Raw genomic sequence first — 27,192 nt, 5'->3', positions numbered from 1 at the left:
TATGGCTTTAATTTTATATCATTAACATAAAAGTATTTAAAAAATATTAAAAATTTATTTAGAAAATTTTTAAAAAAAATTAGAGAAAATTTCAAGACTTTGATAAATTTGAATTTTTACCACCTTAGGAGCTATTATGAAGAAATGGAGCAAGATTTGACAGCCTTATATGGTTCTTAGGCTAATTGGATATTTTTAAATACTAAAGTAAAGTCAAAAATGCAAATAGATGAGTTTTATAAGTAGAAAATAAGATGGCTAGTAGCTAGTTTAATCCTTGTAGGAAGAGAAGTATACAAGTCTCATATGGATTATAGCACCTTGAATGTAGTTAGGTAGATAAGACTAAGGCCTCATGGCCTCTCCTAGCAACCCAAATATACTACATGTAAGCCCTAGTGAGGTTTGAACCTTTGATCTATAAGTAAGTTATTCTTTAGGTAAAATATTTTTAATTAACTTTTTATTTATTTACATGTCATCTTTAAACCTTCATAACTTATTCATAATAATTTGGATTTATATGTTTCTTACATCATTGAAAAGCTAAAAAAATATCATTCTAAATTTTTTTTTTTTTATATATTTATTTTTTATTGGGTAAAAATTAAATGAACAAATTGTGACCTAGTTGTAGATAGTGTAATTCCTTGATTTCATTTATTTCACTTTTTTATGTTTGTTCTTTTTTTGTTCTTATTATTTTGCTTCTTTTATTTTATACCACCAATTATAAGTAATTCTTGATTGAGGCCATCTTGTAAAAATATAAATTAAAGGATGGAATTTATTCTCATATACTTCTTTGTATTCTTCATTTGAAATAAAGTTTTAATTTTATTTTTTAATAATTGATATAATGGCTCCATAATATGAGCAAAATGAGGTGCTGACATATAATAAAATATACATGCATCCGAAAATCTTCTAACTTATATTATACTATTACATAATTTTATTTTAGATATAGCATTAATTTTATCCGGATTTGATTTTCTACTATATTTGTTATATATGTTCTATTACTAGACTTTCTTTAATTCTAAAGTTTTGATTTTTTTAAAGATAATGTCAAATTGATTGATCAAATCCTCTCCAATATTTTAGCCACATCTTCAATATGTCTTTTAAGAAACTTTCTACAATCATATGCATTAATGGTTTCAATAATTATTCTTTATTCTAATAGATGGTACACAATACCTAAGAAATCAAAGATATTAAGGTTTATACAAGATATATAATTGTCAAATAAAATAATCATTAGGAATATGAGATCTAAACTAATAGTAGATGAAGTAACAATAGTTAGAAAAAAACCATGTAATATATATATATATATATATATATTTATAATTTTTAACCAATAAAAAAACTATCAAAACAAGATATTGTTAGGAAAGACAAAAGAATAATTTTATTTCTAAATTTTTTAAAACTAATTTAGTTACTTTTTATTTAAAAGTTTATTTTTGAAAGGAATTGCTATGCAAAGTTTAAAAAATCTAAGTTCTTTGTTCAAGATTGTTCAACATGCATGATTATTATTATCAATTGCAAAAACATATTTGGTTTAAATGTGTCATAAAAAGAAATTATAGGACATTTCTAAAACATTTCTGTAGTATTAAATCTTTTGTCTTATAATCAATTTAAAAAAAAATCGTGATATGTGATTTATTTCTATTTATTTTTAAATATAATAATAAAATTTATTATTAATTAATTGAGTTAAGTTATTTACAACTTATTTTAGTTATTACTGTTGAGTAATTATGTTTATATTATTTTTACTAAAACTGTGTTGATGGTGTTGTAGGACACAAAAGTGGTAGACATTTAGAAATATTAGAAGGGACATTTTAGTCCTATAAGTTATGTTCACAAAATTTTTTAAATGAAAAATTATGAATATTTAAATTATTTTTTTTGTCTTTATTTTTATTAGGTTTTTCCACACATGTTAATATTTTTTTATTTCATAAAAAACATGTGACCAAAATTTTTAGATTCCAATTGTTCTAAAAGCTGTGATAGGTGCAACCAAATTTTGTTATAAATTATGAAGGAATTAGAATGAATTTTTTTCATAAGTTATATTTTAAATAATAAAATTGGCTTTAAAGAGCAGTAAAGGAAAATAAACATTATAAGGTCAATTTAGAATCAATACATCCAAAAACTGTAAAAAAATACAATAATCTACCCTTTTATCCTACAAATCCCAAGTTCTTCAATAAAATTAAAAAGAAAAGAAAAAATTGTTATGTGTTGCTTAACTGAATATATTTTTCTAATATTCTAGTGTAGATCTTGAGCATATATGAATAAAATTAATTTTCATGGTTTTTTATGTAATTTTTGTTTGTTTTGAGTGATGTTAGAATATATATATATATATATATATATATATATTGTAATTATTTATTTGGATCTGTTCTGAAAAATTCAGAACGAAAGGAAATACTAAGTGAAACACATTCTGATTAATACTCAATACAAACAAACTTATGTAAATGTTTTAATCTATTTCCTGTCTGGAGGGGCATAATGCTTGCCACGAGTGCACGGTGGGATGGTTGCAAGCTCCTCAAAACTCGATACCGACGCTTCACAGCAAACCCACTGCACAGGTCAAGACACAGATTCCCTATCAGTGGCTCACAGGGTTGCAATCATGAAACGGGATGAGAACGAACCATAACGGACCTTGTGTTCTTCTGTTGATCTGTCACTGAAACTGATTGGACCTCGGTGGTAATGACATGCCAAGGAGGTATTCTCCTCGTCCGTGAATCTCTTCCCACAGCATTGATTCTTGCATACTCGCTGAAGCGTTTCAGGGGTGTTATCTGTGTCTGTATCTAGGCTGTCTGGAGCCTCCACTGGAGAAGCTCCCCCCCCCAGTTCCTCATCTGGTAGCTGCGTCATTGCTGTCCACGGCGGACGCTCTGTGTACGCGCCCAACTTTGTGCCTTCATCCACAATCACCGCTGAGCATAATGAGAATACTACCACCAATGTCAAGTAATCAGGTCGAAGGCTTCTTCTAGTTTGATTTACTTGGTTGTTAGAGCAAAACTCCAATTTTGTATGAGGACAGACCGTGAGTTGCACAGAACCCTTGTTTGCAGCGAGGGCATGTAGCCCTAGCTTCTTCCATACGCACTTTCTGTAGACTCGTGAGAATGTCATCATCTTGAACTTCGTATCCATCAATGTCGAACGCGTTTGCAATGTGGGTTTCCATATCTGCATATCAATTTCACGCGAGTGAATCTCCTGGTTTTTTGAATGTGGTGTGAGTTCGTTCTCCATTGCAGTCTCCATGCTCTAATTACCTCAGCATTACTTGAAGGTTCTGTGGAATTCCTACACTGCTCCAGGGAGATCTTCCAGAGAATTTCGCTAAGTTATGGACAGTTTTATAGTTTGTGTAAACTTTGCTGTGATCAGCAGGGACTCAGAAAGTATGCAGGTGATGGTAACACTTTGTTTACCCTCAAATTTGCTGGAGACGAGTTCTATTATTGAATGCGATCATTACCTGTGAAGGACTCACTCTATTTAAACAATTTTTGCTTAGACATACAGAGCCGAATTTTGATTCAAGCTGCCCCCAAAACACTGTCTATGAATGATTCCAGAGCAATGTGGTCAGAGACTCTGTCCTAACTTTCCATCCAGTGTGACAAATCGACTATTACAGGAAGAACTACATCACTGAATGCACAAAAAAATTCTGCTGTCCATATGGAACACATGACCTTAGAAAGCTCATTTTGTCACAAAGAGTTCCATGACCTGTACCACAGTTGAGGCACCTCTTTAAGTTACTGGGTAGGAGGTTCGTTGAACCGTGCTTGAGGGCCGATGTGGCAGTTGGATAAAGGACTAGGAGCAAAAGAAAAGTTCAATTAGAAAACAGAAAAGTAACTTTTGTTAGATACTTGGAGGGACAAGAAACCAAAGATACTGATTCACTAATTGCTACTTGATCATGTTTGCAATTGTCGTTGCTACATTTACGAGCACACGACGAATTGCTCGTGCGCATTCCAGAGTTGCAACAAGTCCTTGCATTGTAGTTGTGGAAATTCAGTGAGTAACCGTGATGAATCCGGTTGTTGTTGTTATGCAGGGTTAAGTTTAGGAGACCCTGCGGAGGTAGTTTTTATTTTTATTTTTATTTTTTTATTTTTAAATTTTTTCTTCTGTTGCTGTGGAGGTTTGAGTTTCTGGGTTTCGGTGTTATTTGCTGGAATGGCGAGCGAGGGTGAAGTGATTGAAGTTGTGGGAGAGAAGAGGGCGAGAGGAGATGGAGAAGATGGTGAGGCTGTGGTGAAGGCTGAGAGTAATGGAAACGGTTTCATTGTTGTGGGGAAGGATGATGGCGCCGAACAGATTATGGAAAAGGCTGAAGTTAAAAGAGCGAAGAAGGAAGAGGCGGCGCTGGGTGCGACTCCAATTGACGTTGAAGCGAAGAAAATCATGAATAGTGCTAGCATTGAGAAAGTTGGTAAGTGAGGTTTTAGTTTAGAGGAACTTCACGAGAATTTGGTACCTTGAGGGGTTTTACATTTGATCGAGATAACGTAGTTGCAAATGTAATAGCTGTCGAACGAGGTGTGAATGCTGCGTTGAAGTGAGCAGAATTTGGGCTTTTGTTATAATTCGTGAGATATCTGATATGTCTTTGGTTTTGCGATTGAATCAGATAATGTAGGCGATGCAGGAATCACAAAGACAGGTACGCACATTCCAGGAGGAGGGAAAGCGGGGAGAAAGAGGAAAGTTGCATTGATATTGGCGTATTGCGGGACATAGTATCAGGGAATGCAGAGGAATCCGGGCGCCATCACTATTGAAGGTGAATTGAAACAAGCATTGTTTCGTTCCCAAGCAATTGCTGAATGCAACTTTGGTGACATGAAAAAGGTGGATTGGATGAGAGCTGCACGAACCGATAAGGGAGTCAGTGCTGTTGGACAAATCGTGTCTGCTCGGTTGGTGATTGATCCCCCTGGACTCGTGGAGCGCGCCAATCAGCACCTTCCCAAGGATATTCGCGTCTTTGGCTACACGAGAGTGACCTCCAACTTCATCGCCAAACAGATGTGTGATAAGCGGCGTTATGAGTATCTGGTGCCAATCTTTGCTTTCAATGCTCATGCTCATCATGATCGAGAAACTATGCAAATGTAGTCGGAAAGGAAAGAAAACGTCAGGCTGCAGCGCATAGAGAAGAGGAAAGTACTGGAGTTAAAAGCCACAGGAAGTGAAGTTGCCGCTGCCGATGGGAATGATGTAACTAATGGTGTGTTTTCTCATCTGTTCTTGATTCTGCATTATTGGATTCTAACTAGCTTTTCTTTTTGGATGTAAAGGATTTTCTGATAATACTTGGGTTTTTAAACAAGATGTTTCTTGCCGTTCACAGGAGCATCAGTGTCTAAGGCCTCGGAAGGGGAAATTAAAACCTTAGAAGTTTGTGTTGAGACCGCTACGGTTGTGAAGGAAGCTGTGGAGATTGAACCTGAAGAAATTCCCAACGGTGAAGGGCAGGTACCTTACGTACTTGACGATGCGAAAGTGAATCGGCTGAATGAATTTTGAGCAAATACGTCGGGACCCATAATTTCCATAATTTCACTGCACGGATCAAACCAGAAGATCCAAATGCAAAGAGATATATTATTTCTTTTACGGCGGGGAATGTCATTGAGGTCCAGGGCATGCAATTTGTGCCTTGCATTGTTGTGGGCCAGAGTTTCATGTTGCATCAGATCCGGAAGTTGATTGGCACTGCCATCGCTATCATGCGGGGATGTGTACCTGACTCTATCATCGAATTTGCACTGAGAAGGCATGTTCGTTTCTAGTTCTTCGTGATTTTAGAATTTGTCTTTTGTTGATCTGTTAATGTCCTCGAAATTGTTGCGCTAGCGTTCCTGCTCATGTCTGATCTCTTTGTCGCACAGAGATAATGATGTCAATACACCGATGGCCCCGGAGCTTGGTTTGTTCCTTGATGAATTCTTTTACACGGCTTACAACAAAAAATTTAGCAACTCGCATGAGAATCTGTCACAGGAAGGGTACGAGGAACAGATTAAGAAATTCAAGCATGAGGTTATTTACCCTCACATTGCTGCAACCGAGGCAAAGGATGGTACGATGGCTTTGTGGCTTCATGGGCTCAACGACCGGCATTATCCTTACTTTGCGATTCATCGAGAGGGAGTGAAGCTGTAGAAGAGATCACAGAGCATTTTTGGCGATTTTAAGTTTTTCGACCAACAATTATGCGGCCTCTGGAGGTTGGGACCAATTGCTTCAATAATCCACGTCTTCGTAAATCTGTAATCTTAATTTGCGGGTCCTTCTTAGCTCTATGTTTGGACTTAAAGCTATCTGCTGAAAGAGGGGCTAGAAGTTAATTGATCTATAGATAACGGAAAAACTTGCCGAACTTCAACACATGATGTTGAGGTTAAATCTGCAGCTTCGAGATTTGGGCAGGAACAATCAGTTTCTGCACGTGACAATGCCACATTACGTTAGGTCATCTATCTTTCAGGTTTTGGGAGAGGATTTGAGCCAGTTCCTCTGGAAGATTAGGTTTGGTCGTTGCAGGCAAGCTTGGTTATCGGCTGCAACCCTGTAAACAGAGACAATTCTGTGAACTCTCCTTTGCCAACTGTAAACTTTCAATCACCTCACTGAACGAATGTCTACGACTTCACCCACTTGCGACTTCCTCCAGTGTCTGAGGTTCTTTACTTTGAAATTGGCTCATGCTTGGAAGTGGCTTCCTGTTCAGAAGTGTCAAGAAGGAAGCATCTTGTTGTGAAGCATTTTCCCTGTTTGTCTGGTGCTGCCGATGTCTCTCCACTCCACACAGCTACATATCCAGCAGATTGTCCTCAATTTCAGCCTCTCAAACCGGTGTACACGGCCATCACAGCAATATCTGCATGTACAGTAGCGGTCTCTGGAAGTTATACACTACCAGAAGACCCTTCCACTCAGCCGATCGTCCCTTCCACCGTCATGATTGGAATTGTGGAGAGAACATGATGGCACACGAATATGTAGAGGATCAGTCCGTAAACGTGAGAGCTGTTGAACTACAGCTGAGAATTACTCATTGAACCCCATTTTTTTTCTCCGTGCCATACCAAGCATGCAGCTAGGGCCTACCGGTTATTCTCTCATCTGGGACTTCAAGGTGCCCCTCCGTTGTAACCTCTGTGGCCAAAGCTCTCGAAGTGAAAAAGTAAAGGCGCATGGCCGAGGGCGTGTTTCCCATCCTACCATGTAAGGTGGCATATCATTGGGCTGTGCCTCGGAAAATCATCGTGACGTGGGCATTTTCTTTTTCTCACAGAGCACTGATACAGCTGTGCAGAAGAATTTGATTGATGCTAAATTCACTGTTCCTAGACGATGCAATTTTAGATACTAAGATGTTATGTGAGATGGAGATAGACAGCTTTTCTGACACAACAAACTGCTGACTGCAGTACTCAGTAAGGTCGGGGTCAGGGATTCGAGTGGACACAGATTCTATGACGTTCGCTTAGGCTATTCGACGTCATATGACTTCCTACACGTGATTTCTCACTGTTCCTGAATTTCAAACTTCGAAAAGACCGATAAACCTACGAGCTTAATTTATGCCACAAGAGGGATTAAAGCAGTACCAAGAATGACCTTACTTTCTAATGAAACGTATTGTTCGTGCTCTTGGAATATTCTTGAACTGGTAAGGAGCGTTCTAGATTCAAGGGAGCACAGGGAGAGTAGTCGTTCCACTCTGCGAACTGCAGGGTGAAGCGAAAAGGAAGTGCATCGTTTAATACGATGAGTGTTATGTGGCTGATACTAAACCACCCGAGGTTGTTCATAGTTCAAGAGGATTGAGAATTGGACCATGACTTCAAACCTGGTACTTAATTGCATTAATCGACTGATGTATGAACCTCAGTGCTTGTATCGCTCGATGCTCCGCACCAGGGCATCTCAATTCTGAATCCTCAGCAAGAAAGGGCATCCGCTCCTGGGAAAAATGCGCAATACTTCTAGACGAGGTAGTCTGTTAATATATTCAGTAGCCTTTGCTGAAGCTTAATAATGTCCATTTCCTTGGGAGCTAGTTTCCTATGTTAACTTAGTGTTCAATATTGGACGGATTTTTTTCATGGGAAGATATACTTCTCTCCTGTGAACATGTCAGTGTAGTGCTCTAAATGTTTTGAAGGAGAATCCATCTGGAAGAACACATGTAGTTGTTACCTTGCATGAATCTTTTAGAAGGTCGTTTTCTAACAATCAGAAACGTTTGCAGGGGTTAAAAGTCATCTTCTTTGAGAAGACTACTTAGTTTTCCGCAAATGCATCGCAGCAACTCGACTTGCCATCTCTTCATCTATCGTGAAATGCATATCGAAAGGTCTGGACGTCTCGACTATATTCTTTGCCATTTCCCCAGACTTCGCGGGTTTCTTTCCGGGTTTGCTTAAGCTGTATTTGTGAACGAACAAGACATTTTAGCTGCTTGACCCTTATTGTGTGCATAGGCGCTTTCAGTTACAAGCTTCACCATCAATTAAATGAACAATGCCTACATTCTGATCTCCACGACAGGGTTGTCAGAACGATACAAAGTAAAAAAAATTTGCTCAACCCACCTGCACGCTTCTCCTTTCAGAAGATATACGTGCTTCTTCGGCATGTACAGCGAATAATTCTTGTGGATGTAGCGGAGCTTCATCAGAAGTTGATAATTCTGTTTCTCAATCTGCTGAAGCTTCTCTGCGTACGGTAACAATTTGAGATTATGTGATGCTGCCCATGTGGTGAGTCAGCTGAGTTCTTTATGCACTCTGGAGTTGGTCGATACTGAAGCTACCACTGACGGTTGCACTTCGAGCAGTTAGCATCACAGACTAGTCCTTGCGCAGAGAAATTTCAATACATGTACGCCTGTGTTTTTCGTGTCATTACGCAACACGACTGAAGGAATTGGCAAGGGTTGGGCTCACCTTTATTAATCCTCGATCTGACAGGTGCGCGATTTATTCGAACAGGGAAGAGGTTGCGGACGAGGCTGGGCTTCGAATTAACGCACGGCTTCATATTTTGAATGCGCTCTCGGTGCCTTTTCAACTCCCGCTCCCGCTCCCGCTTCGTCAAGATGCTCTCTGTCATGAACTTCCGCCGTGCAATTTCCAACTCTTGCGCGGCCGCCACTCTGACCCCCGCCTGCATTTTATCTAGCATCGTTTAACCTTCAATGCCCACCAAAACTGGATCGCTTCCATGTTGCAGTAGATCAGCGCCCAAGAATCGCTTGAAAATCGTCGTGATAAATCAAAGGTCACGGAAGTACAACGATTGGAGGGCTCTACCCCAACTAATGCACTTCTTGGAAAATTATTCTCGGCATGAAGGTCACGCCACGTTGCTACCCATGACAACGATACCCTCTCTTTCTCAGAATGAATGCGCACCCGTTCCAATCCTCCTTCACTGAGAGGCAGTTTTCGGGAGGTGCGAGAGCAGAGAAAGGATTCAATGAAAATGAGTGACAATGGTCGGAATGCACTCCTTCCCCTTCTTTCTTGTGTCACTGCCCTGTGGGCTGACGCGCTTCATGGACAGCTGAGATGGGTACGTGTGTAAGTTACAGCAGTTCGGCCAGCTTGTCACATGAGCATTCATCCTTATGCCTCATAACTCTTGACCACGCATTCAATGATTCCAGGAAAACTCTTGGAGATCAACGATCACGATGGCAAGGTGCAGATGTAAAAAAATGTACTGGGTTCTCTTCGTTTGGATCATGAAACCGTTGGCCTACTGCGTTCTGAGCGCGGTGGGAAAAAGGCTACTGTACGCATCCTCGAGGCTTTGTCACTGACCTTGCTCTCTCGTTCCCGGTTGTGTAATTTAGATAGCTCCAGGCAGAGAGATTCGGACAAACCAGTGAGCTTCGAGAACTCTTTGCATATCCTCAATGCCAAGCATGTTCTCCATACTCTGTATCAGACATCAAAATCATTCTGCGACGATTCGACAGTCTCGGACGCCGGTGGGCTTGAATGGGTGAGGTTTGCGATGATGGGTTCGTTCCAGGGTGAGGCAACATTTTCCTTGGAAGGTATCCTCGGAATCAGAATTGGTGGCAAAATTTGGTTTCCTCTAAGTCTGAACCTTCACATGCGCTCTGACACAAGTTGCGGTGATAATGCTCATCGTCGCCTTTGGAAAGCGATACGAATCCAGAACTGCAGAGTCCTTGTGCATTGGTGCAAATTCATGAGGCCCATGTGAGTTGGAGTTCAGTACTTGGGAGTTTTCGGAGTTGCGAACCGAGTGAGTTTCGCCATCGCTAACGCGATTCTAAAACCTTTTCGCATCGGAGAAGCACGACACTCGCAAATGGCTTGAAATGAAGATTACAAGACACATTGCTTAGAAACTTCTCCTCTCTAACACACAATAAATAAAGGGGAATGTTAATAGACCCAAGCTTCTGTTAATTTGACCCACCCATCCTAATCATCATGAAAAAAGTTCATTTCTCCACTAGTAGATCCAAAACCACATTCATTCATCATGATTATCAACTAAGTCAATTTAGTAAAAACTTGGGTCTATTTAACATTCCCCTAAATAAATAAATAAATAAAATGTACATATATTTCTTATATTAGCAATGCAACACTCATTACAATTCAAATTACTTGGCCATAAATTTTTAAATCTTTGCAATAATATTTAATAAAAGTTGTAAGAAATAATCTCATTGTTATTCAAACAATATAACATTATCGTTTTAATTTTGTTATAAACATCTATTTATATATAAAGATTTTAGAATAATATTATTTTAATATTGTAAATTATGCAATAATATTTATTAGTACTCTAAGTGATATCACAAAGAAAAATAATGCTTTGTTGTTATTATTGATTAAAAAAAGAATGTTTAAAAGATACATAAAAATAACAATGAACAATTAAATCTCTTTTATTACAAAATATAAAAGATAAATAAATAAATTAAAAAAATACTTATAGAAGTTGATAATTGCTTCTTTAAAAATAGACTATTTTTAAGAACTTGCTACAAATTGAGACATTTTTAAAAACCTTGCCATTTATTATGTGTTAAAAATAAACATATTTTTTTCTAAAAAATATCATGAAAAATACACATTAGAAGTAAACTCAAATATATATATTTTAGAAAATTGATAAAAATATTAAAATTTCTATTTATGAATAATTAAAATAGATATTTAAATTTAATGTATTATCAATATGGTATTGGTAAAACTAATAGTTGTGGGATCTAAAACTGAGATATATAATTTATGATTATATCTACAAATAATAAACAAGTAGAGATATATAACAAGGTTGATATTTATTTGCACCTAAGTCCCTTTATAATATAACACAAATAAATAATATAAAAGAAAAAATATTAAAATAAAAAATAAATAGTCATCTTTAGTGAAAGATTTAATTTAAAAATAAGATAATAATTTGACATCTATGTTAAATTTTTAAAATCTTGTATTGTAAAATAACACAAGTAATACTATGACCACTTTTTTTGGATTTAAGAATAAAAATTGTGTATTTATGTATACAAACATACAAACACCAAATTTTAAATCTAATTAAGTTTTCATATTTTATTAGAAGTATTAAGTTCTTCAAAAAAAATTGGTAAATTTTTTATAATTTTTTTTAGTATAAATCTTATTTAATTATAAAATAAACTATTTATAAATTATATATGAAGACATTTTTGTAATGAATTTTATTTTGAGTTCTAATTTATGTGTAAAATATTATTAATCTGACTATATAAATTATTAATATAATTTAGTCTTAAAAATGCATGTTGTACTAGTATAAGGTGTGAAAATAATGGATTTTGGATATGTGATAGTTGGCAATAGATTTAGGTACAGAATAACTAATATTTTTTTAATAAAAATATAGATAATAAATATTATATCTTTACTAAATATCTTCAAAAAATAATTAATAGTTTCTAATTTTTAATTTTATAAACAAATATTTTGTATGCACTTTAACTTAAAAAATAAGGTTAAGCACCTAACTAAAGTTCGATAAGCTTGTGTAAATTGTAAGGAAATTAATTTACTACATAAAAAATTATTTTATTATGTATTTATGATTTTTATTTTAAAAATTAATCTATAAATATATATGAATGTACATATTACAACTTTATTTATTATAGATGGACCAACTAATAAAATATTTTAAAAATAAATTATTTTAATTAAAATAATGCATGGCCTTAATATGGCTAAAATAAAAATATAAATCTATTTTATAAAATGTTATAATTATCCTTGTACATGCTATTTTTTAGAATTATTAATTAAGCTATATCAAACATAACTTCAATAGATTTCTAAAAACCACTTATCACTTTTGGTTCCAAAACTACTATTATCAAGTTTTCTAGAAATTAAAAATAAAAGCTAATTTAAAATGAGAAATTGTATTCCAAAAAGAATACATTGTCTTTATTCAATCTTTCAAGTGCAAATTTAATAGACATTTTTTGTTGCATGGGATTACATTTTTTATTTTTTTTAATTATTTTCTTTAAATATATTATGTAAGAAAATATAATTTTTTTAATCCTATATGCCTAAATTTCTAATATAAACTAATTTTTTACTTTCAAAGTTACACTACATAAACAAAGTCATATGTTTTTATTTACAATTAAATATATTTATCTATTTCTTCTCTATGGCACCTTCAAATCCTTTAAAACAATTGTGTATTCATTGATTAAGTCAAATAAAAAATAAATCAATACCACTATTATAAAAAATATATAACAATTGATCTTGAAGAAAAAAATTCTTAATAAGAATAAACTAGAGAAAAAATGATTTTTTTCCAAACTACATAGGCTATCTAACTTTTTAATTGTAACTTCTATTAATGTTTCTATTTTTATTCTATTTTTTCTAAATTAAAAATAACTATTAGTTAATATGTGGTTCTTAAAGCATATATGTCTCACCTTGAAAATTTGACACTTGATATATATAAGATTTTTTGTAACTTCATTATAATTTTTATGGAAAATGCATTTTTTCAAGAATTACCATGCAAAAAAATCTCTTCTACCGCAAAAATTTAGAAGACATGTTTTTCAGCCCATTTTCCAACTCTAATGGGTACTATTGATGAAGAAAACATTTTTTGCATAATTCCATTTTAGTTTTTAGTTCATAAGAGATGAAGATGATTATAAAATAAACTCAAGCATGGTTTACAAACACCTTTTCAAAATACATCGCATATAATAACTAATATAAAATTCACACGAACAAGTATTCTTAAAAATTTGTAAAATTATATTTACACACACAATATACAAAATCTCCAAAGTTCATCTCAAGCTTTATGAAATATGGCCGTCTCCCACACGATTAAGATCGCTGCAGCTATGATCAATCGTTTTTTTATAACTGATTTTTGTGAATGCAAGGATACTATATTTTTGTAATTTGCAAATGATGTTCTGTACACAACAGCAAAAGAGGTTGGCTGCTGCATCACCTCCTACATTTCATAATTTTTTCTTTAAAATATGATGGTAATATGGCAAAACATTACTATATTTGGATTGTAATATGAGAACTGTAAGTAATCTGTGTACCTGATGATTTTGCAGGGTATGGAAATTTCAATGTCGACAGTATTTGTGCAATTAAGCTGGACCGGCAGGGGTTGATCCCGATCTGCCATTATCTTTCTCAGATACATGCAGCTTCTTTGGCTGGTCAGCATAAAAACCATCTAGGTCAATCGCTTGCAATATTTGCTTCAAACTTGTCAAGTAGGATGAGTGACCATCCACTACTTCTGATAAGTCCACCTGCCAAAATAAAAGTTCACTTCATATCAGTTCATAACGATCTTAGGCTAGAGCATCATCTTAACATCTTCATACGCAGCCCTGTGCTGACTTACCTCTTTACCAGCAAATGATAACGATGAGGCACAAAATATATCATCATCTTGATTGGTTAGATGCATCTTCAAGTAAAACAATTCTAGAGGAAACCGCTTACATTCTCTATTCCAGGGACGTCCACTGGTTTAAGTCCTGATACTCCAAATGACATAAAGCTGCAATTCATAAACCCAGACCAATAAGTTAGTGATTTCTGGCGTCAACAGAAGCTCGATCGTCAAGCTATTAAGATTGAGAAGCATCTCTTTCGTTTAGTCAATTGATATTTCTAATTGAGGAGCACCTATACGCTCTAATCTACAGGGAATCCATGCTGCATTTCAGTAAAGTGCCAATTAACAGTCCTGTAATGCTCCTGGAGTCCAGATTCATTGACATTTTGCACATACCTAGCTCGATATACCACTCCGAGCACCCAGTCATTCTTGGAGAAGCCGTTGACAAACCGTCCTGCTACTACCTAAAAACAGAGGAGCACAAATTAGAGAATACTTTTGTTTCACTCATGGCATGAAGCTGGGTAACACATCTTTAGACACAGCCAAATCATCCTGCATGCAAGACTACCCCGCTTGTTCAAACCAGGCAAACATTCAGGATAGCAGATGTTGCCCTTGATATGAGAAATTGGCTTAAATTTAGGTGCCTTCTTTCGTTCAACAAAATCACTTGGCTATGTTTCAAAAGCTATGAGATAGTATCACCTTGCGCACAGACTCCCATTTTTCTTTATCCACTTTCTCTGGAGTTCCTAGAAGGAATACACGCTCAACAATCCCCAGTCCTGCAAATTGGAAGGTGAGCACTTGTGGTTGGTTGACAGAACGTAACTTCATGTAAGACTGATGCAAAATGGAAGATACCTGGCTGAATTTAATTTTGCAGGACCACTGACTGAAGAAAAAATAAAATATTTCACGGGCTGACCTTCATCCCCATGTTTCGCTAGCTCTTCCAAGCATTTGAATATTACTCGGGCGCCAAGAGCAAAACCTATCAGCGTGACTGGCCTGTAAAAATCCAAGAGTGTTATAAACTTCAAGTGGTTAATTACAAAGATCTAATTGGTGTCGATCCTTGCGAACAAACTGGCTTACTTGAGGATTGTTTTTAGTCACCTCCCTTGACATCCACAGAATCTTCCCAAGGACCACATTCTATTTGGTGCCAAAAACAGTCAAAAGACATGACAGCAGAAGTAAGAAGCTGAATGTGCACAGGCATATGCACAATCGGAAGATGCTTCTGTTTTAACGTATTATCCTGTTGTTTAACCAGTCACTCAGGTGGTTCAGAGTATCACCTACTCCCTTGAACATTCTGTAGCAAAATCGTCGCAAGAAGAATACCAGTTTTCTCCGACCTGAAAAAAAATCTGCTTTACGTTCGCGTTCTCAGGGAGTTTACAGCCCCAGCCTCCCACTGACGTTGAGGGAGATATATAAGCAATTTTTCACTAGTGATGGAATCCAAAGCATAAAAATGTTATGAACGTTTTGGGAAAATGAAGCATAGGATTGAAGAAGCACCTGTCAATAGCCATTCCCCACTTGCTGTCGATCATATTTGTTGCACCAAGGACTGCGAGCGGGGTCGCCATAGCGGTTACAAGCCCACCTAATACGGTATACATTGCTCCTTGTTTGATCGCTTGCTGCGTGGCAGCTGCAACAGGGACATATGATCTTCTATGTGAGTAAGCTTTGACCAAACCTACCAAAAATAAACAATTCAATGAGAAATATCCAACATTCAATTTGTACGAAGGCTACACAAAAAGTGACCAAATCTAGAATCTAAACGTTCGAGAATCGAGAGCTAAATTTGGTTGCATCAGATAATAGTCAAAAAGGGAAAAGCCGCACTTGACTTGAGCCAGTCTTGAACTGCGGTACTCACAGCAAAAACATGCTCCGACTCCCAACGCAACGCATACCTGCATGTGACATCATCTCTTGCGCATCAAGTCTACAAAAACTGAAATAAGGAACCAAATCATACGCAGAAAGATGAAGTCGAGGAAAGAGGCATTCAATGGCCAATCTTGCTGCTTTATACAATCCTTACTGGCAAGATTACATCAACTATAAGACTTGCCTCTCCAAATCGCCATCGGGAGTTTCCCACGGTTTGACAAAGTCCTCTGGCTGAAAAGCAATCCCTGACACCACTATCTCCACAGCCAAACGCTGCAAAGCAAGTAAAACATCCAAAGATTAGCTCCTGAAGAACAAAAAATTGATGATGCAGGCGTCATTTCACAATCTTTCTTCCAATATATTGGTAAACCTTAGCAGTGCTGGAATGGATTCAGGCCAAAGAGAAAACAGACTGACGTTGCGAAATTGAAACAGAAGGATACCCCTTGCTGATGGTTGTTTCCAAGTTTATCAAACTCGAACTCATCAACGTCACCAGTCCTTTTTGCCATCTTCTTACCAGTCATACCTGCTCCTGCCACTATTTTTCCAGCAGAATAAACATTGACACCATTACAGGAAGGCATGTAACAGCAAAATAATCTTTTTTATAAATATACACAGCCGCCCAAAAATCTCAATATATTTTAGATAACCTGTAATCTGTTAGAGAGAAGGGAAGAGTAGGTCACTACCTCCAAAGGAAGCTGCCACAGCAGTAGAACCAGCAGCACCTGAACCAGCCACTGAAGCGGCTGCTGTTAGTCCACTTGCACCAAGAATAGGCACAGCAGCGGCTACAGCTTCCATTCCTGCCGCTACAGCTGGAGCTGCTAGGCCTGTAATTTCATCCAAACACAATTATCAGAGTATATCGCCAAGAAATTGAGGTCCAAACAAGATGATGCAAAATGCGGCCTTGCCAGAGTTTCTGATAAGCAGTCAGAAAAACACCAACTGAGTCAATTGTTGCCAAAGTTATTACGGCTTAGCTCCTCTAAAAGTCAGTAACAAGTTAATTATAAGATTAAGAGATGTAACATTCGAGGTAAAAGCCTGTGAAGTTTTAACATGAAATTTAGACCAGAAAACAGTACCTCCAGTAACTGCAAGAAGTGCTCCGCCTGTCACAGCTGCTGCGCCTATCAAGCCCCCTCGTTTCCACTTCTTCCACTTGCTTTTTTTCCCTCCCTTTTCATGTTTTTTCTCAAATTCCTTTTCAGTCGCCATGGCTACGTGAGCTACTATAAGCTCCATAGCTCCCTAGATCAGACCAAGGCACGAGTATCAAGAAAGATAGCATTCGGAGTTCACTTGTAATCCACAATTTGAAGAAAAACAAAGGAGATATATAACAAAATGTACATCATGTAATAGAAATATAGTTCTGATATGTAGTCAGTAAGGACTCATGATCAACATCCCAGTAGTGTTGTAAGACACAAGATGATCACCACATGACGAATTAAAGCTGACACTAAGCAAACTTACAGCTGCGATCCATTCAATGTCGAACCACCGCGCCAACAAGCGGAGAGCGACTCGCTTACGGGCATCATAACCAGTCTTAGCAGACTTCATCGAATCCCTCTCGGAGCTCCCACTTGAATCATCTTTTGACATTTCATCAACCTCCTCCAGAGGGTGAGAGATGCATGCTGCTAAGAGGGTGTAGATTACAGTCACTCTCCGTTCTTTGGAGACAGATTTTGCCTCACTCAAGTCCCAGCCATCGATATCTTCACATGTGTTGTGCTCCACCTCTGATCTTGATTCCTCCGTCTTGTATTTGGGGATGACATCTGTCAGTGTACCATTTATTCACGAAGCAGCAATTTGATTCAGATATTATCATATACATCCGAGCTCACTGCAAACTTGAGAAAAACCATGTCCCTCAATTGAGAATTCATATGCACCACACTACCTAGCTTCTTTTTGGCTTCTTCAACAGCAGCATCCACAGCTTTAGCTAAGGATGCCTCATCTTTAGAAAGCTTTTTGGACTCCTCATCATCTGTCGACAAGATATTTAAGAACTGCACACATACAGGGTCAAAGCCTGTAGAAACAACAAAATTTTCCACATCCATGACTGTCTTCAAAAAATACATTACACCAGAGCGCCGCCTTCCAACCATGAATACAGGAAACGTGGGTGCATCATGTTTAGTGATATAATCTACACTCAAGTAAGAAGTTAGTAAGATTACCTTTAAAATGTGATCTTTAGCTTCCGTAGACACAGAAGCAGATTCCAGACCTGCCCACTCTTTTTCATCAATTTCCAGATATCTGCATCACAACCACTCCTTGTAAATGAAAAAAGGATTCCTTCAATTACAGCGACGAAAACCCTTTGGATTATGTGCCTTAGTAAACAGTGCGTCATATTGATAAAAATCATTGAAGCAGCGAATCAAAGTTGTGATCACCTGAATATATTTCGTAGAAGACCTGTCTGTTGAGACGTCCATGGAAGTTCTCCGTCGTTCTTTGATAATTTTGATGCGCCATCTCCTGGAGGATGAACGACGAGAGGTGAACCGAAGCCATTCTTTGAGCGTTGCTGCAGCTGGGCTTGACGGAGTGCTAATGCAAATAACCCCCCAGCTCCATATCTATGTGTGCTACTGAGTTCCGCGGAAGCCATAGCGGATACAGACCACAATCCAAACTCAACAAATGGTTTCGTGATCTCACAACCCACCTAAGAATGCCAATGACAACAACTCCAATCCCTCAATTCCAATCGATTCATTTTTCTCCTTCAAAAGTAGGTAAACAACGAAAGTCAAATTGGCAGCAGACCCAGCTCAGCAAATCAGCGGATTCTATTCAACAGTGACCTATGCCAACACCGACCATAGACGATCGCAAACCGACAGTATCGCACAACGATGCAAATGCTGCTGATTGCACTTATAGAGATCGCAATCAGAAACCCATTTCTTATTGTCAGCATCCAATCACGCGTTGAGTGAATAGCAAAAAGTGAGGATCAAAGCGTGAAGCCGAGCACGAAGCCGCCACCAAGTCCGCACGGGCAGAAAATAAATGTGACGTTGCCGGGAAGATCAGAATGCCAAGTGGAAAATCGTGCCGTGACGACGTGGCGGACACGCGGCACCACCTGAAGAGGCAGCAACTCCCACAACAACTTGACATAATTGTACACAAAAATGAGCCGAAAAGAAAAGAAAGGAGAGAGAAAAGTCTGCCACGAAGTAGGTAGCCTGACCATGCAAAGTATCAATTGAACCCACTTTTTTTATAATTTAAGCTACTCTCTATGTAGATCCACAAAAAATTTAAAAATTCATTTCCCTTTGCCAGAGATAATGCATTCTTTGGAGAATTGTTGAATAGAGAGCTCTTCTTCATTAGAAGATTTTTCACAATGTATCATGTAATTTACTCTTGCAATAGTATCTTTGTAGAAGGGTGTTGAAGTCAAAGCCTTTACTAAAATAATATTTCGAAAATAATATATAAAGATACAAATGACTTCTGTAAAAAAATCAAAGAATATATATTTTTTAAAACTAAGTAATTAATTTCTAAAAAAATAGATAGAATATTTCAAAAAAATAAGCTATTGTTGTTATATATACAAAATAAATTATAACCTCAAGTGCCTCCTAGAACCGTCTAAAAGCTTCCCATTATTTTTATTACTTTTTTAAAATCTTTAAAAATTATTAAGTTTTCCAAAATAATCTATAAGATTATTAGAACCTTTCGTAGTATTCTTTGTTGTGGTTCTAGTTACCTTTTAAGTAATAATGGAAGAATTATGCAATATCTAATTTAGTATTATTAAACTATATATATATTTTTTAAAAAATCTAATAGAATTACAACAAAAATTTAAAGAATTTTAGTTGAGATCTAAAGAAATATCCACCAAAAGATTTTAAAAGAATTCATGAATTAGGAAGAGATGAAATCAAGACTATTATATATAATAAGTTTGATAGAATAAAAGAAAGTTTATAAGGATTCATTTAAGAAGTGTAAATAATTCTACATTCATATCTTTTAAGTTACTTTGATAATTTTTTTAAATAGAATATGTAAGCATTATTTTAAATTTTACCATATTGGCTTAATTTTTACTAATATTAGAAAAAAATTATAATTTTTTGGCAACTTAATAATATTTACAATAGAATTTAAAAAATCTTTTAAAAAAATAATAAAATTAAGATTTTAATGAAAAATTTATAAATCCTATAATAAAAAAGAATCTGATATCAATATATGTTTTTAAATTTTAATAGCTTATATGTCATAGTAATTAAAAATAGGATAAAAAATTATTACTTTATTATCTCATATTAAAGATAGTGTAAAATGTTTATGTTTACAATGTCAAAAATCAATACTTTAAAGTAATTTATTATATAAATAGTTGCATGTAAAAATCAATAATATAAAAAAATAAAAATAAAAATTTGAATAGAAAATCATAAATTTAGTTGCAAAATTTAAAAATATCTAGAATAACAACTAATTACATATAAAGTCAAAGTGATATAATATAAGTTAATGAAATAAATTAAATCACTTATTTTAAAAAAAAATTATATATATATATATATATATATATAATAGTATGATTAATTATATTGTAATATGTTATTTCAATCAATAGAATTTTATGGCTTAAGAAATAACATTTATTATCAATTATATTTTGTTAAAAAAAATGTTCTAAAGACAAATAACTTATATAGTTTGACAATATGAACTTATAACCTTTTATTATTAAAAATATGAACCACAAAAAAATTCAAAAAATGCCAATATACTCTAATATGTCATAGACATATGAATTGACACTAGTATTTGCTAAGATAAGAGGAATTAAGTAGAAGTAATTAAAAATAGGTAAATTTAATAATATCTTATAGAATAGCTTCTTTGAAGCTTTATAGATATAAATTTGAATTTAGAAGTATTTGTAGGTGATTGATAGGTTGAAAATTCAATCATTAAGTTGGCCACATTGTCATGTAGTAATATGACTATATAGTAAAAAATAAAAATATAGATGTAATTATAGAAGAGTCTAGTAGAAAGATGTAGTAGAAAAATAAAGATAAATGATAGAAAAGTAGTAAAAGATTTAGTCATAATGCTGCCTTTTTGTAGAAGGGACTTCTATTCAAATCAAAGTAAATAAGATAAAAAATAATATAGGCATGTGTAGGAGGGAGTTAAGAGTAGTTTTTTGCAAAATTTACTTTAAGAGGCCAAGAATTGATATCTGGAGAGGACTAGTTGTTAACCTAGGTTGAAATCACATCTTGAAGCACAAAACCAGACACCTATGGTGACTCTAGGGTAATTTATAGATCAAAGAGTGGCGTTTGAGAGAAGATTTAAGAAGAGATTTTTAGACATTAGTTATATATCAATCAAGTAAATTTTGATTTGGTCTAGGATTTGCTTAGGATTTGGTTTAGAACTAGTTTAGAATTTATTTAGGATTTAAGTTTTCATTAGGGTTTCAATTAGGATTTGACCTAGGATTTGATCAAAGTTCAATTAAGATTTTAATTAGGATTTGACCTAAGATTTAACGTAGGATTTGGTTAAGATTCAATTTGAGTTTCAATTAAAGTCATATTAGGATTTTTATTTCTAATATTTCTTTAAGATTCTTTGTTTTTTCTTTTAAGGTTTTTATTTCTAATATTTCTTTAAAATTATTGTAATTTCTTTAAAGTTTTATTTTTATATTTTTTAAAGATTTCTTATTATTTTTTTTAAGATTAGTTTGGAACATCTCTGTGTTTCTTTTATAACTACTTTTAAATTTATTTTTGATTGGTCAAAGTTTGATTAGGATTATTAAGGTCTACTTAAGGTTATTTAAGATTTTATTAGACTTGGTAGAACTGTTCTTGTATTTCTACTTACCTTCTACAGCTAGGGGCTTGGTGTATTTTCAAACAAGAACACATGTAATATGACAATGTCTTGCACATGTTGGCTATTTGAGGTACAAGTTGGCGATATGGCTCACATATTGAAAATATTTTTTGCAAGTTAGACTCATACTTCACAAGTCAAATACATATTAGATGACCTATATAATGTTGCCATATAGCTCTTTAGTTGGATAATATATATTGAAGCAAGAGTGAGGCCTTCTTCATTCATGTCAATATTTTTTTTGTTATCAGTCTTATTTCAAAATTCTTTATTTTTCTTTATTTAAGCAATAGTTATTTTAGTTTTAATATTATAATTATATTTGGATAAATATTTACTCTTTTTTAGTGACACTAGAGTATATTTATTCTTTGGTTGATGTATAATTTATGTTCTTGATAGTTTAATAAGAATACTAATCACTATATTTATTTTGTTTTAGAGGTGATTGAATTATTCTACTTTTCATCATTGCAATTTAAAGATTGCACTCTACTTACCTTTAAACTTCCATTTGTTTTTATTTTTAATATAGAGTATTTTTTTAAAGACAATAAACTATTCCTCTTTGTTGAATTTTTTTATTTGATATTAGAGATTACGAATTAACTGCTTTTATTTCGACTTGTAGATTTATTAAAGTTGTATATTATAAAGATGGAAGGAAAAAAAATCTAGATATTATAATTGGTAGAAGTAAGAATAGATTTGCAACTATTGCAAATCTTTATAAGCTTGTCAATATTCTTAGAAAAAAATTTTCACTTGCTACTAAGGTGAATCATAAAAATATTATTTCTATGCTTATAGAAGAAGTCAACAATGAGGTCTAATGTTTATACCTAGAAATTGTAAAGTTGAAAGAAGAAAGTAAATCAACCTTACAATTGATTCCAAAAAGTCTTATTAATACAAATATAATAAAGACAAAAATTAATATGCTAGAGAAGTTTTATAGCACAAGATCAAAATTTCAAGTATATTTACAATAAGTCAAGTTTTTTTTTAAATTACATCTTTTTTAATATCTTAACAGATTTACTTAACTTGGATTTACAAGTATTTTTTTATTTGCAAAAGTTTTCTCTTTATTTGTTGCTTTAATAGAAAATGAATTATAACTTCTACATGATCTAAATTTATTCTAAAATATATTTATAACCATATTGAAAAAATTATTAAAAAATAATAATAAAAATCAAGATTCTAACTTTACAACAAGAAGTATTAAGAGGTATTGGATTTTGAACATGGCAAACGGAATGGGAGAAATCACCACATAAAGTAAAATAGAACCTCAGTTCAAACACTACTAAACATACTAAACTACATAGCCTCCATGGATGCTGAAACACATCCTCAAGTATACAAATAAATGATAAAGCTATTATAGAATTCAACCAAAATGTCCATGACGAGTTTGTCCATGTGCACTGGTTGATTGCATCTAAGCTCCATGTGTGCTACTGCTCTACCACCCGCTTGAGGCTTAAAAAACATCGTTATACACATCTACGTAATTCTCAGGGTTGATTTTGAGCCTGAGGACACATTCTATATGCCGCCGTAGCCAACACAATACAACTACCAGTGTTACACAAGCTCTAGAAATACCACGACTTGGTCGCCTCCATCATCCCCTAGAGGCATCGGATCAATTCATTGAGCTAAACGCCTGTGAATTGGATGGATGGCTCCCCTAATCGAGCATACTTTGTGAAGCAGGAGAAGCTGATCGATGTGTGTTTCATGATTGATTGAAGTTGAATAGTACTGTTTCTGCTTCCATTAAGAGGAAAACACTTACGAGGGTGGGAAGAACTTGTGAAGACCTGCGGGCAGTAGAATTCCTCGTTGCGAGGATCGTTGAGGTAGTACCTGAACTTGCGAATCAATAACATTCCCCTGCCTTACTTGGATACATGACGGGTGAGGGTGGTGTCCAGCACGGTCCCCACCACGAAGCACACGATCATTGAAGAGGAGAAGAAGGCACTGAGGATGTTGTTGAACTGGTGCAGATCACACAAAAAAAAAAAAAAATCGAATTAAGGGCAGTGGATTGAATTTGGTGGTCCAGCCAAGAGCAAGTCTCACAAGAAAGTACGCTGAAAAGGAATGAGAATTGAAGAAATTATGGGGAAAGGGTACATACCCATGGGGAATTCGTATTCACGGGACCGTGTCCAGAACGCAGCGAAAACTCATTGAAGTACTGAGGAACCGATAACCCCATGAAGAGGGAGAATCCCACAACGAATATGTTGCGTGTTGAGTTCATGTTAGCGAACTGGAACATAGATATTCCAGTGCCCACTGCATCGTGCATAACACAAGCATATACCAACGATTAATCAAGGTTCAGAACCTATAATACGGAAAGAGTAGCGTGAAAAGCAAGCGATTAAACCCTGTTAGATTCCCTTGCAAGTTGGAGCGTGTGAGAAACTGGATGCTCACCAACCACGCCGAAGTTGATGCAAAGAAATGCTGTAACGATGGGCTGAGGAATTGAGGCGAGCACAGCACCAAATTTTCCTGCAACCAAGAGAAGAACCAAATGGATGAAGTGTCAACACGATAATTTCTTACTTCGTATGCGTAACCAACGAGTTACTGCCATATTTTCCAACTCGCAAGAAACTTGATGGTTCAGAGTATCAATGGAGTGGTGAAACGTACCAAAAATGGAGAAGAAGAGCATGAAACCTGCAGAGATCTCGGCCACTCTTCTGCTTCCCACTCGAGTCAAGCCCACGAGCCCAACGTTCTCTGGCGCTACGGTAGTGCCGGTAGATGTTCCCCAGAATCCATTGAACAAGAGTCCAATCCCTTGCCACCCAATTCCTCTGCTGATAATATAAGAGGGTGGCGGCGTTGCACCTGAAAGTCGAGAGAGTGAATAGAACTCACCCGTGGACTGCAGCATTTTATTCAATCATCAACCATTCCAGTATGTAGGTTTGAATGGTACTCCGCGAAGATTAGTGGTAGCCTTGAATGGGGTTGCAAGAAGAGGAATGAGGTACTAACCTCGAGAAGAGAAGCAAAACCACCCGTCATGATACCGAAAGCATCACCTGCGGTAAACGTAGGGGCACCCCATTGCAGAGGATACGGATTCCTCGAGTCAGGACAATAGCAAAAGAGGCATCTACGCTGTACAGACTGATATCAAATGTCTGATTTGCCTATTAGAACCTGAAGGTAGGAAAAGATGCAGATGGTTATAAAACCTTTGAGAAGAGAAGGAAGAGGAGGAGAGCAGGAATGCCGATCTCAACGCACTTCGCAACCTGTTGAAGATTGGAAATTACAACTTAGAACTAGGTAAGGAGAATTCAATCACTTCCATAAACAAATCCACTGACAAACATTCCCTTGGAAATTAATATGAGAGGGAAATTCACAGCGAGTGGCATTTCCTTACCCCGGGAAATCCATGCTCGAATATCCCTAATCCCACGAGAATTGTGATCGGTGCAATTACAATGGGACTGATGTATGTGAAGGCGACTCCCCAGAGGCCGCTGAAGCCAAGTACGATGTTCAAAGCCGATCCGGCGATGAAACCTCCTTGAGTGGCTCGCATTCCCCTCAGAAACCTCTATGGTATCATTCACCTTTCAACAACTACTAAAATTCAACCTATATTTTGTTCATTGCGAGCAGCGAAGATAGAGTTCGACAACATTGTATCCCCATTGATATGAAGGGAGTTACAAATCCAGAGTAGAATGTGAGGCACCTCATTAGGGTCTGGGTAATCGATAATCCCACGTCTGCTAACAATGGACAGCATCATTGGTAAGAAATAGAAGGAGCTTCCCATTACTGTTGGCAGTCTAGAGCCAAGGCCTGTTTGCACAAGAGTATTGATCGCAGTAACGAACAGCACGGATTGTATTGTCCTCGCTAGATCACCCTGCAAGCAATTCAAGGTTCGTGGTTATCGGTTCACCTCAACCCATATCATGTGAGTTGGAATTTACTAAACTGAACCGTTATGTAAACTTCCACGGTTGTTTGGAATTGTCAATAAACAAGTCCTTGAAGGTTACTTCTATTTATCACCACAAATTGCATTGCCAATGCCATATGAACGGAACTTGTGCCTCAGAATAGAGCAGGATTCGTTTTGTACCGGTTCTCTACCAATCGCTCGTATGACAGTAACCGGAATAAGCACCGACGTGCCGAGCATGGTAATGTAGTTCTGAAATCCAAGAAGTACTGCGACACCTGGCAAGTACAAACACTCACAAGTACACGCTTTATTGATATCATTATTGAATTTGTTTTAGATCAGGTTTTATTGTAGATAACTTTCGGGGTCTGTTTGTTGGACATGCCTATCTGGTGCTTTCATGAGTCATTAGCTCTGCGTAAGAATCTAAACCGTGAGAATCAGCCGGTTTCGGTGATTGCTCGACCCCTTCTCGGTTAAACATCGGTTAAGTGGTGGCAATCATGAGAAGCGCTACAGTCATAGTGTTGTCGTCAGGTACATCGTCGACCAACCTGGAATCGGCAATGATTTGCGGTGGAGCTAGAGACAAAAATTGCCAATCACGGTAGAAGGAAGAAGAACGAGACACACATACCCCATCTGGGATTGTCGTTGATACATTGTGCGGACCTGGCAACTGTTCCAATGAAGGGTGATGCAGATCCTCCTGCTTGATGCCCGGCGGCCCAGCCACTACAACCGAAGAAGCTGCCATGATTCAACGTTCTCCGACACCTACCTCCTGCAGCAATTACATTCTCAATCAAGCAATTTGCATCAGGGGCAATCACCTTCCACAACTCCACACCATAGTTCACACTGACCAAACCACCACTACACCTGCGAACTTAGCTGAACTGCGTGAATTACCCTGAAAAAACTTACAAATACTGGTTTCTGGCAGAAGATTGAGAACCAGTGCCAACGAGATTGCATATGTATTAAGCAATTGTACTCAGAGCTCTTGAATCCAGAGCTCACCAGACCAATTTAATCAGTGCGGCGATCGTGATGCTGATCGATAGCAAGCTCAACGATGAAATTTGTATTAAAAGTTTGCGAGTAGTACTACAGAAACCCGAGAATCGGTCCTTGGCAAGAGACTGAAACTTACAAGAATGTCTGAAGTCTTGCAGAGGCGGCTTCAGTCCCTGCAACAGACGCAGATACGAATTTCGCTGCTCACCGACGCAGTCTGCAACAGCAAACTACCTACCGCCACTAACATGACGACGTCGAAATGTTTAAAAAAAATTGCCTCGATAAAA

The 27,192-nt window shown here is 36.2% G+C and overlaps 4 protein-coding genes and 1 pseudogene across 11 annotated transcripts; 1 reads left to right on the top strand and 4 right to left on the bottom strand.

The window, feature by feature from the left end:
- Positions 1-2,119: 2,119 nt before the first annotated feature.
- On the bottom strand, positions 2,120-3,807 carry LOC112283340 (cysteine and histidine-rich domain-containing protein RAR1). Of its 4 annotated transcripts, none has more exons than XM_024521925.3 (4): positions 3,342-3,807; positions 3,106-3,252; positions 2,710-2,975; positions 2,120-2,625 (listed from the first exon to the last, which is right to left on the bottom strand). In XM_024521925.3, exons 2-4 carry the CDS (start codon positions 3,248-3,250, stop codon positions 2,527-2,529), a joined length of 510 nt encoding a protein of 169 aa, XP_024377693.1. In that variant the 5' UTR covers positions 3,251-3,252; positions 3,342-3,807; the 3' UTR covers positions 2,120-2,526. The 4 variants fall into 4 exon arrangements, with proteins under 4 accessions (XP_024377693.1, XP_024377694.1, XP_024377695.1 ...); XM_024521926.3 differs by having other exon boundaries at positions 3,501-3,806; XM_024521927.3 differs by having other exon boundaries at positions 3,548-3,805.
- Positions 3,808-4,055: 248 nt separating this feature from the next.
- Positions 4,056-6,749, top strand: LOC112283693 (uncharacterized; annotated as a pseudogene). The gene is made up of 6 exons (XR_016503488.1): positions 4,056-4,519; positions 4,718-5,204; positions 5,280-5,317; positions 5,441-5,565; positions 5,610-5,866; positions 5,982-6,749. The product of XR_016503488.1 is annotated as an uncharacterized LOC112283693 (transcript).
- A 1,333-nt stretch (positions 6,750-8,082) lies between these two features.
- LOC112283341 (uncharacterized) lies at positions 8,083-9,672 on the bottom strand. The gene is made up of 3 exons (XM_024521928.3): positions 9,048-9,672; positions 8,694-8,817; positions 8,083-8,526 (listed from the first exon to the last, which is right to left on the bottom strand). Exons 1-3 carry the CDS (start codon positions 9,283-9,285, stop codon positions 8,379-8,381), a joined length of 510 nt encoding a protein of 169 aa, XP_024377696.1. The 5' UTR covers positions 9,286-9,672; the 3' UTR covers positions 8,083-8,378.
- Positions 9,673-13,409: 3,737 nt separating this feature from the next.
- Positions 13,410-18,859, bottom strand: LOC112283210 (transmembrane and coiled-coil domain-containing protein STS1). Of its 4 annotated transcripts, none has more exons than XM_073534472.2 (16): positions 18,408-18,859; positions 18,186-18,267; positions 17,900-18,011; positions 17,464-17,774; positions 17,070-17,235; positions 16,668-16,811; positions 16,416-16,513; positions 16,151-16,242; positions 15,919-15,989; positions 15,583-15,766; positions 15,357-15,428; positions 14,981-15,063; positions 14,758-14,837; positions 14,443-14,513; positions 14,151-14,208; positions 13,410-13,954 (listed from the first exon to the last, which is right to left on the bottom strand). In XM_073534472.2, the coding sequence occupies exons 1-16, from the start codon at positions 18,623-18,625 to the stop codon at positions 13,787-13,789; spliced, it is 2,010 nt and encodes a 669-aa protein (XP_073390573.1). In that variant the 5' UTR covers positions 18,626-18,859; the 3' UTR covers positions 13,410-13,786. The 4 variants fall into 4 exon arrangements, with proteins under 4 accessions (XP_073390573.1, XP_024377417.1, XP_073390574.1 ...); XM_024521649.3 differs by having other exon boundaries at positions 15,357-15,416; XM_073534473.2 differs by having other exon boundaries at positions 15,583-15,718.
- A 4,281-nt stretch (positions 18,860-23,140) lies between these two features.
- On the bottom strand, positions 23,141-26,366 carry LOC112283692 (nucleobase-ascorbate transporter 2). The gene is made up of 10 exons (XM_090251566.1): positions 26,315-26,366; positions 26,060-26,157; positions 25,568-25,840; positions 25,346-25,522; positions 25,152-25,211; positions 24,949-24,991; positions 24,598-24,798; positions 24,376-24,453; positions 24,071-24,231; positions 23,141-23,927 (listed from the first exon to the last, which is right to left on the bottom strand). Exons 1-10 carry the CDS (start codon positions 26,364-26,366, stop codon positions 23,826-23,828), a joined length of 1,245 nt encoding a protein of 414 aa, XP_090107692.1. The 3' UTR covers positions 23,141-23,825.
- Positions 26,367-27,192: the final 826 nt, after the last annotated feature.

Source organism: Physcomitrium patens, chromosome 6, assembly GCF_059467195.1.
Source record: "Physcomitrium patens ecotype Gransden chromosome 6, ASM5946719v1, whole genome shotgun sequence".
NCBI classification, from domain to species: domain Eukaryota; kingdom Viridiplantae; phylum Streptophyta; class Bryopsida; order Funariales; family Funariaceae; genus Physcomitrium; species Physcomitrium patens.
This window is presented reverse-complemented; position numbering and strand designations above follow the sequence as displayed.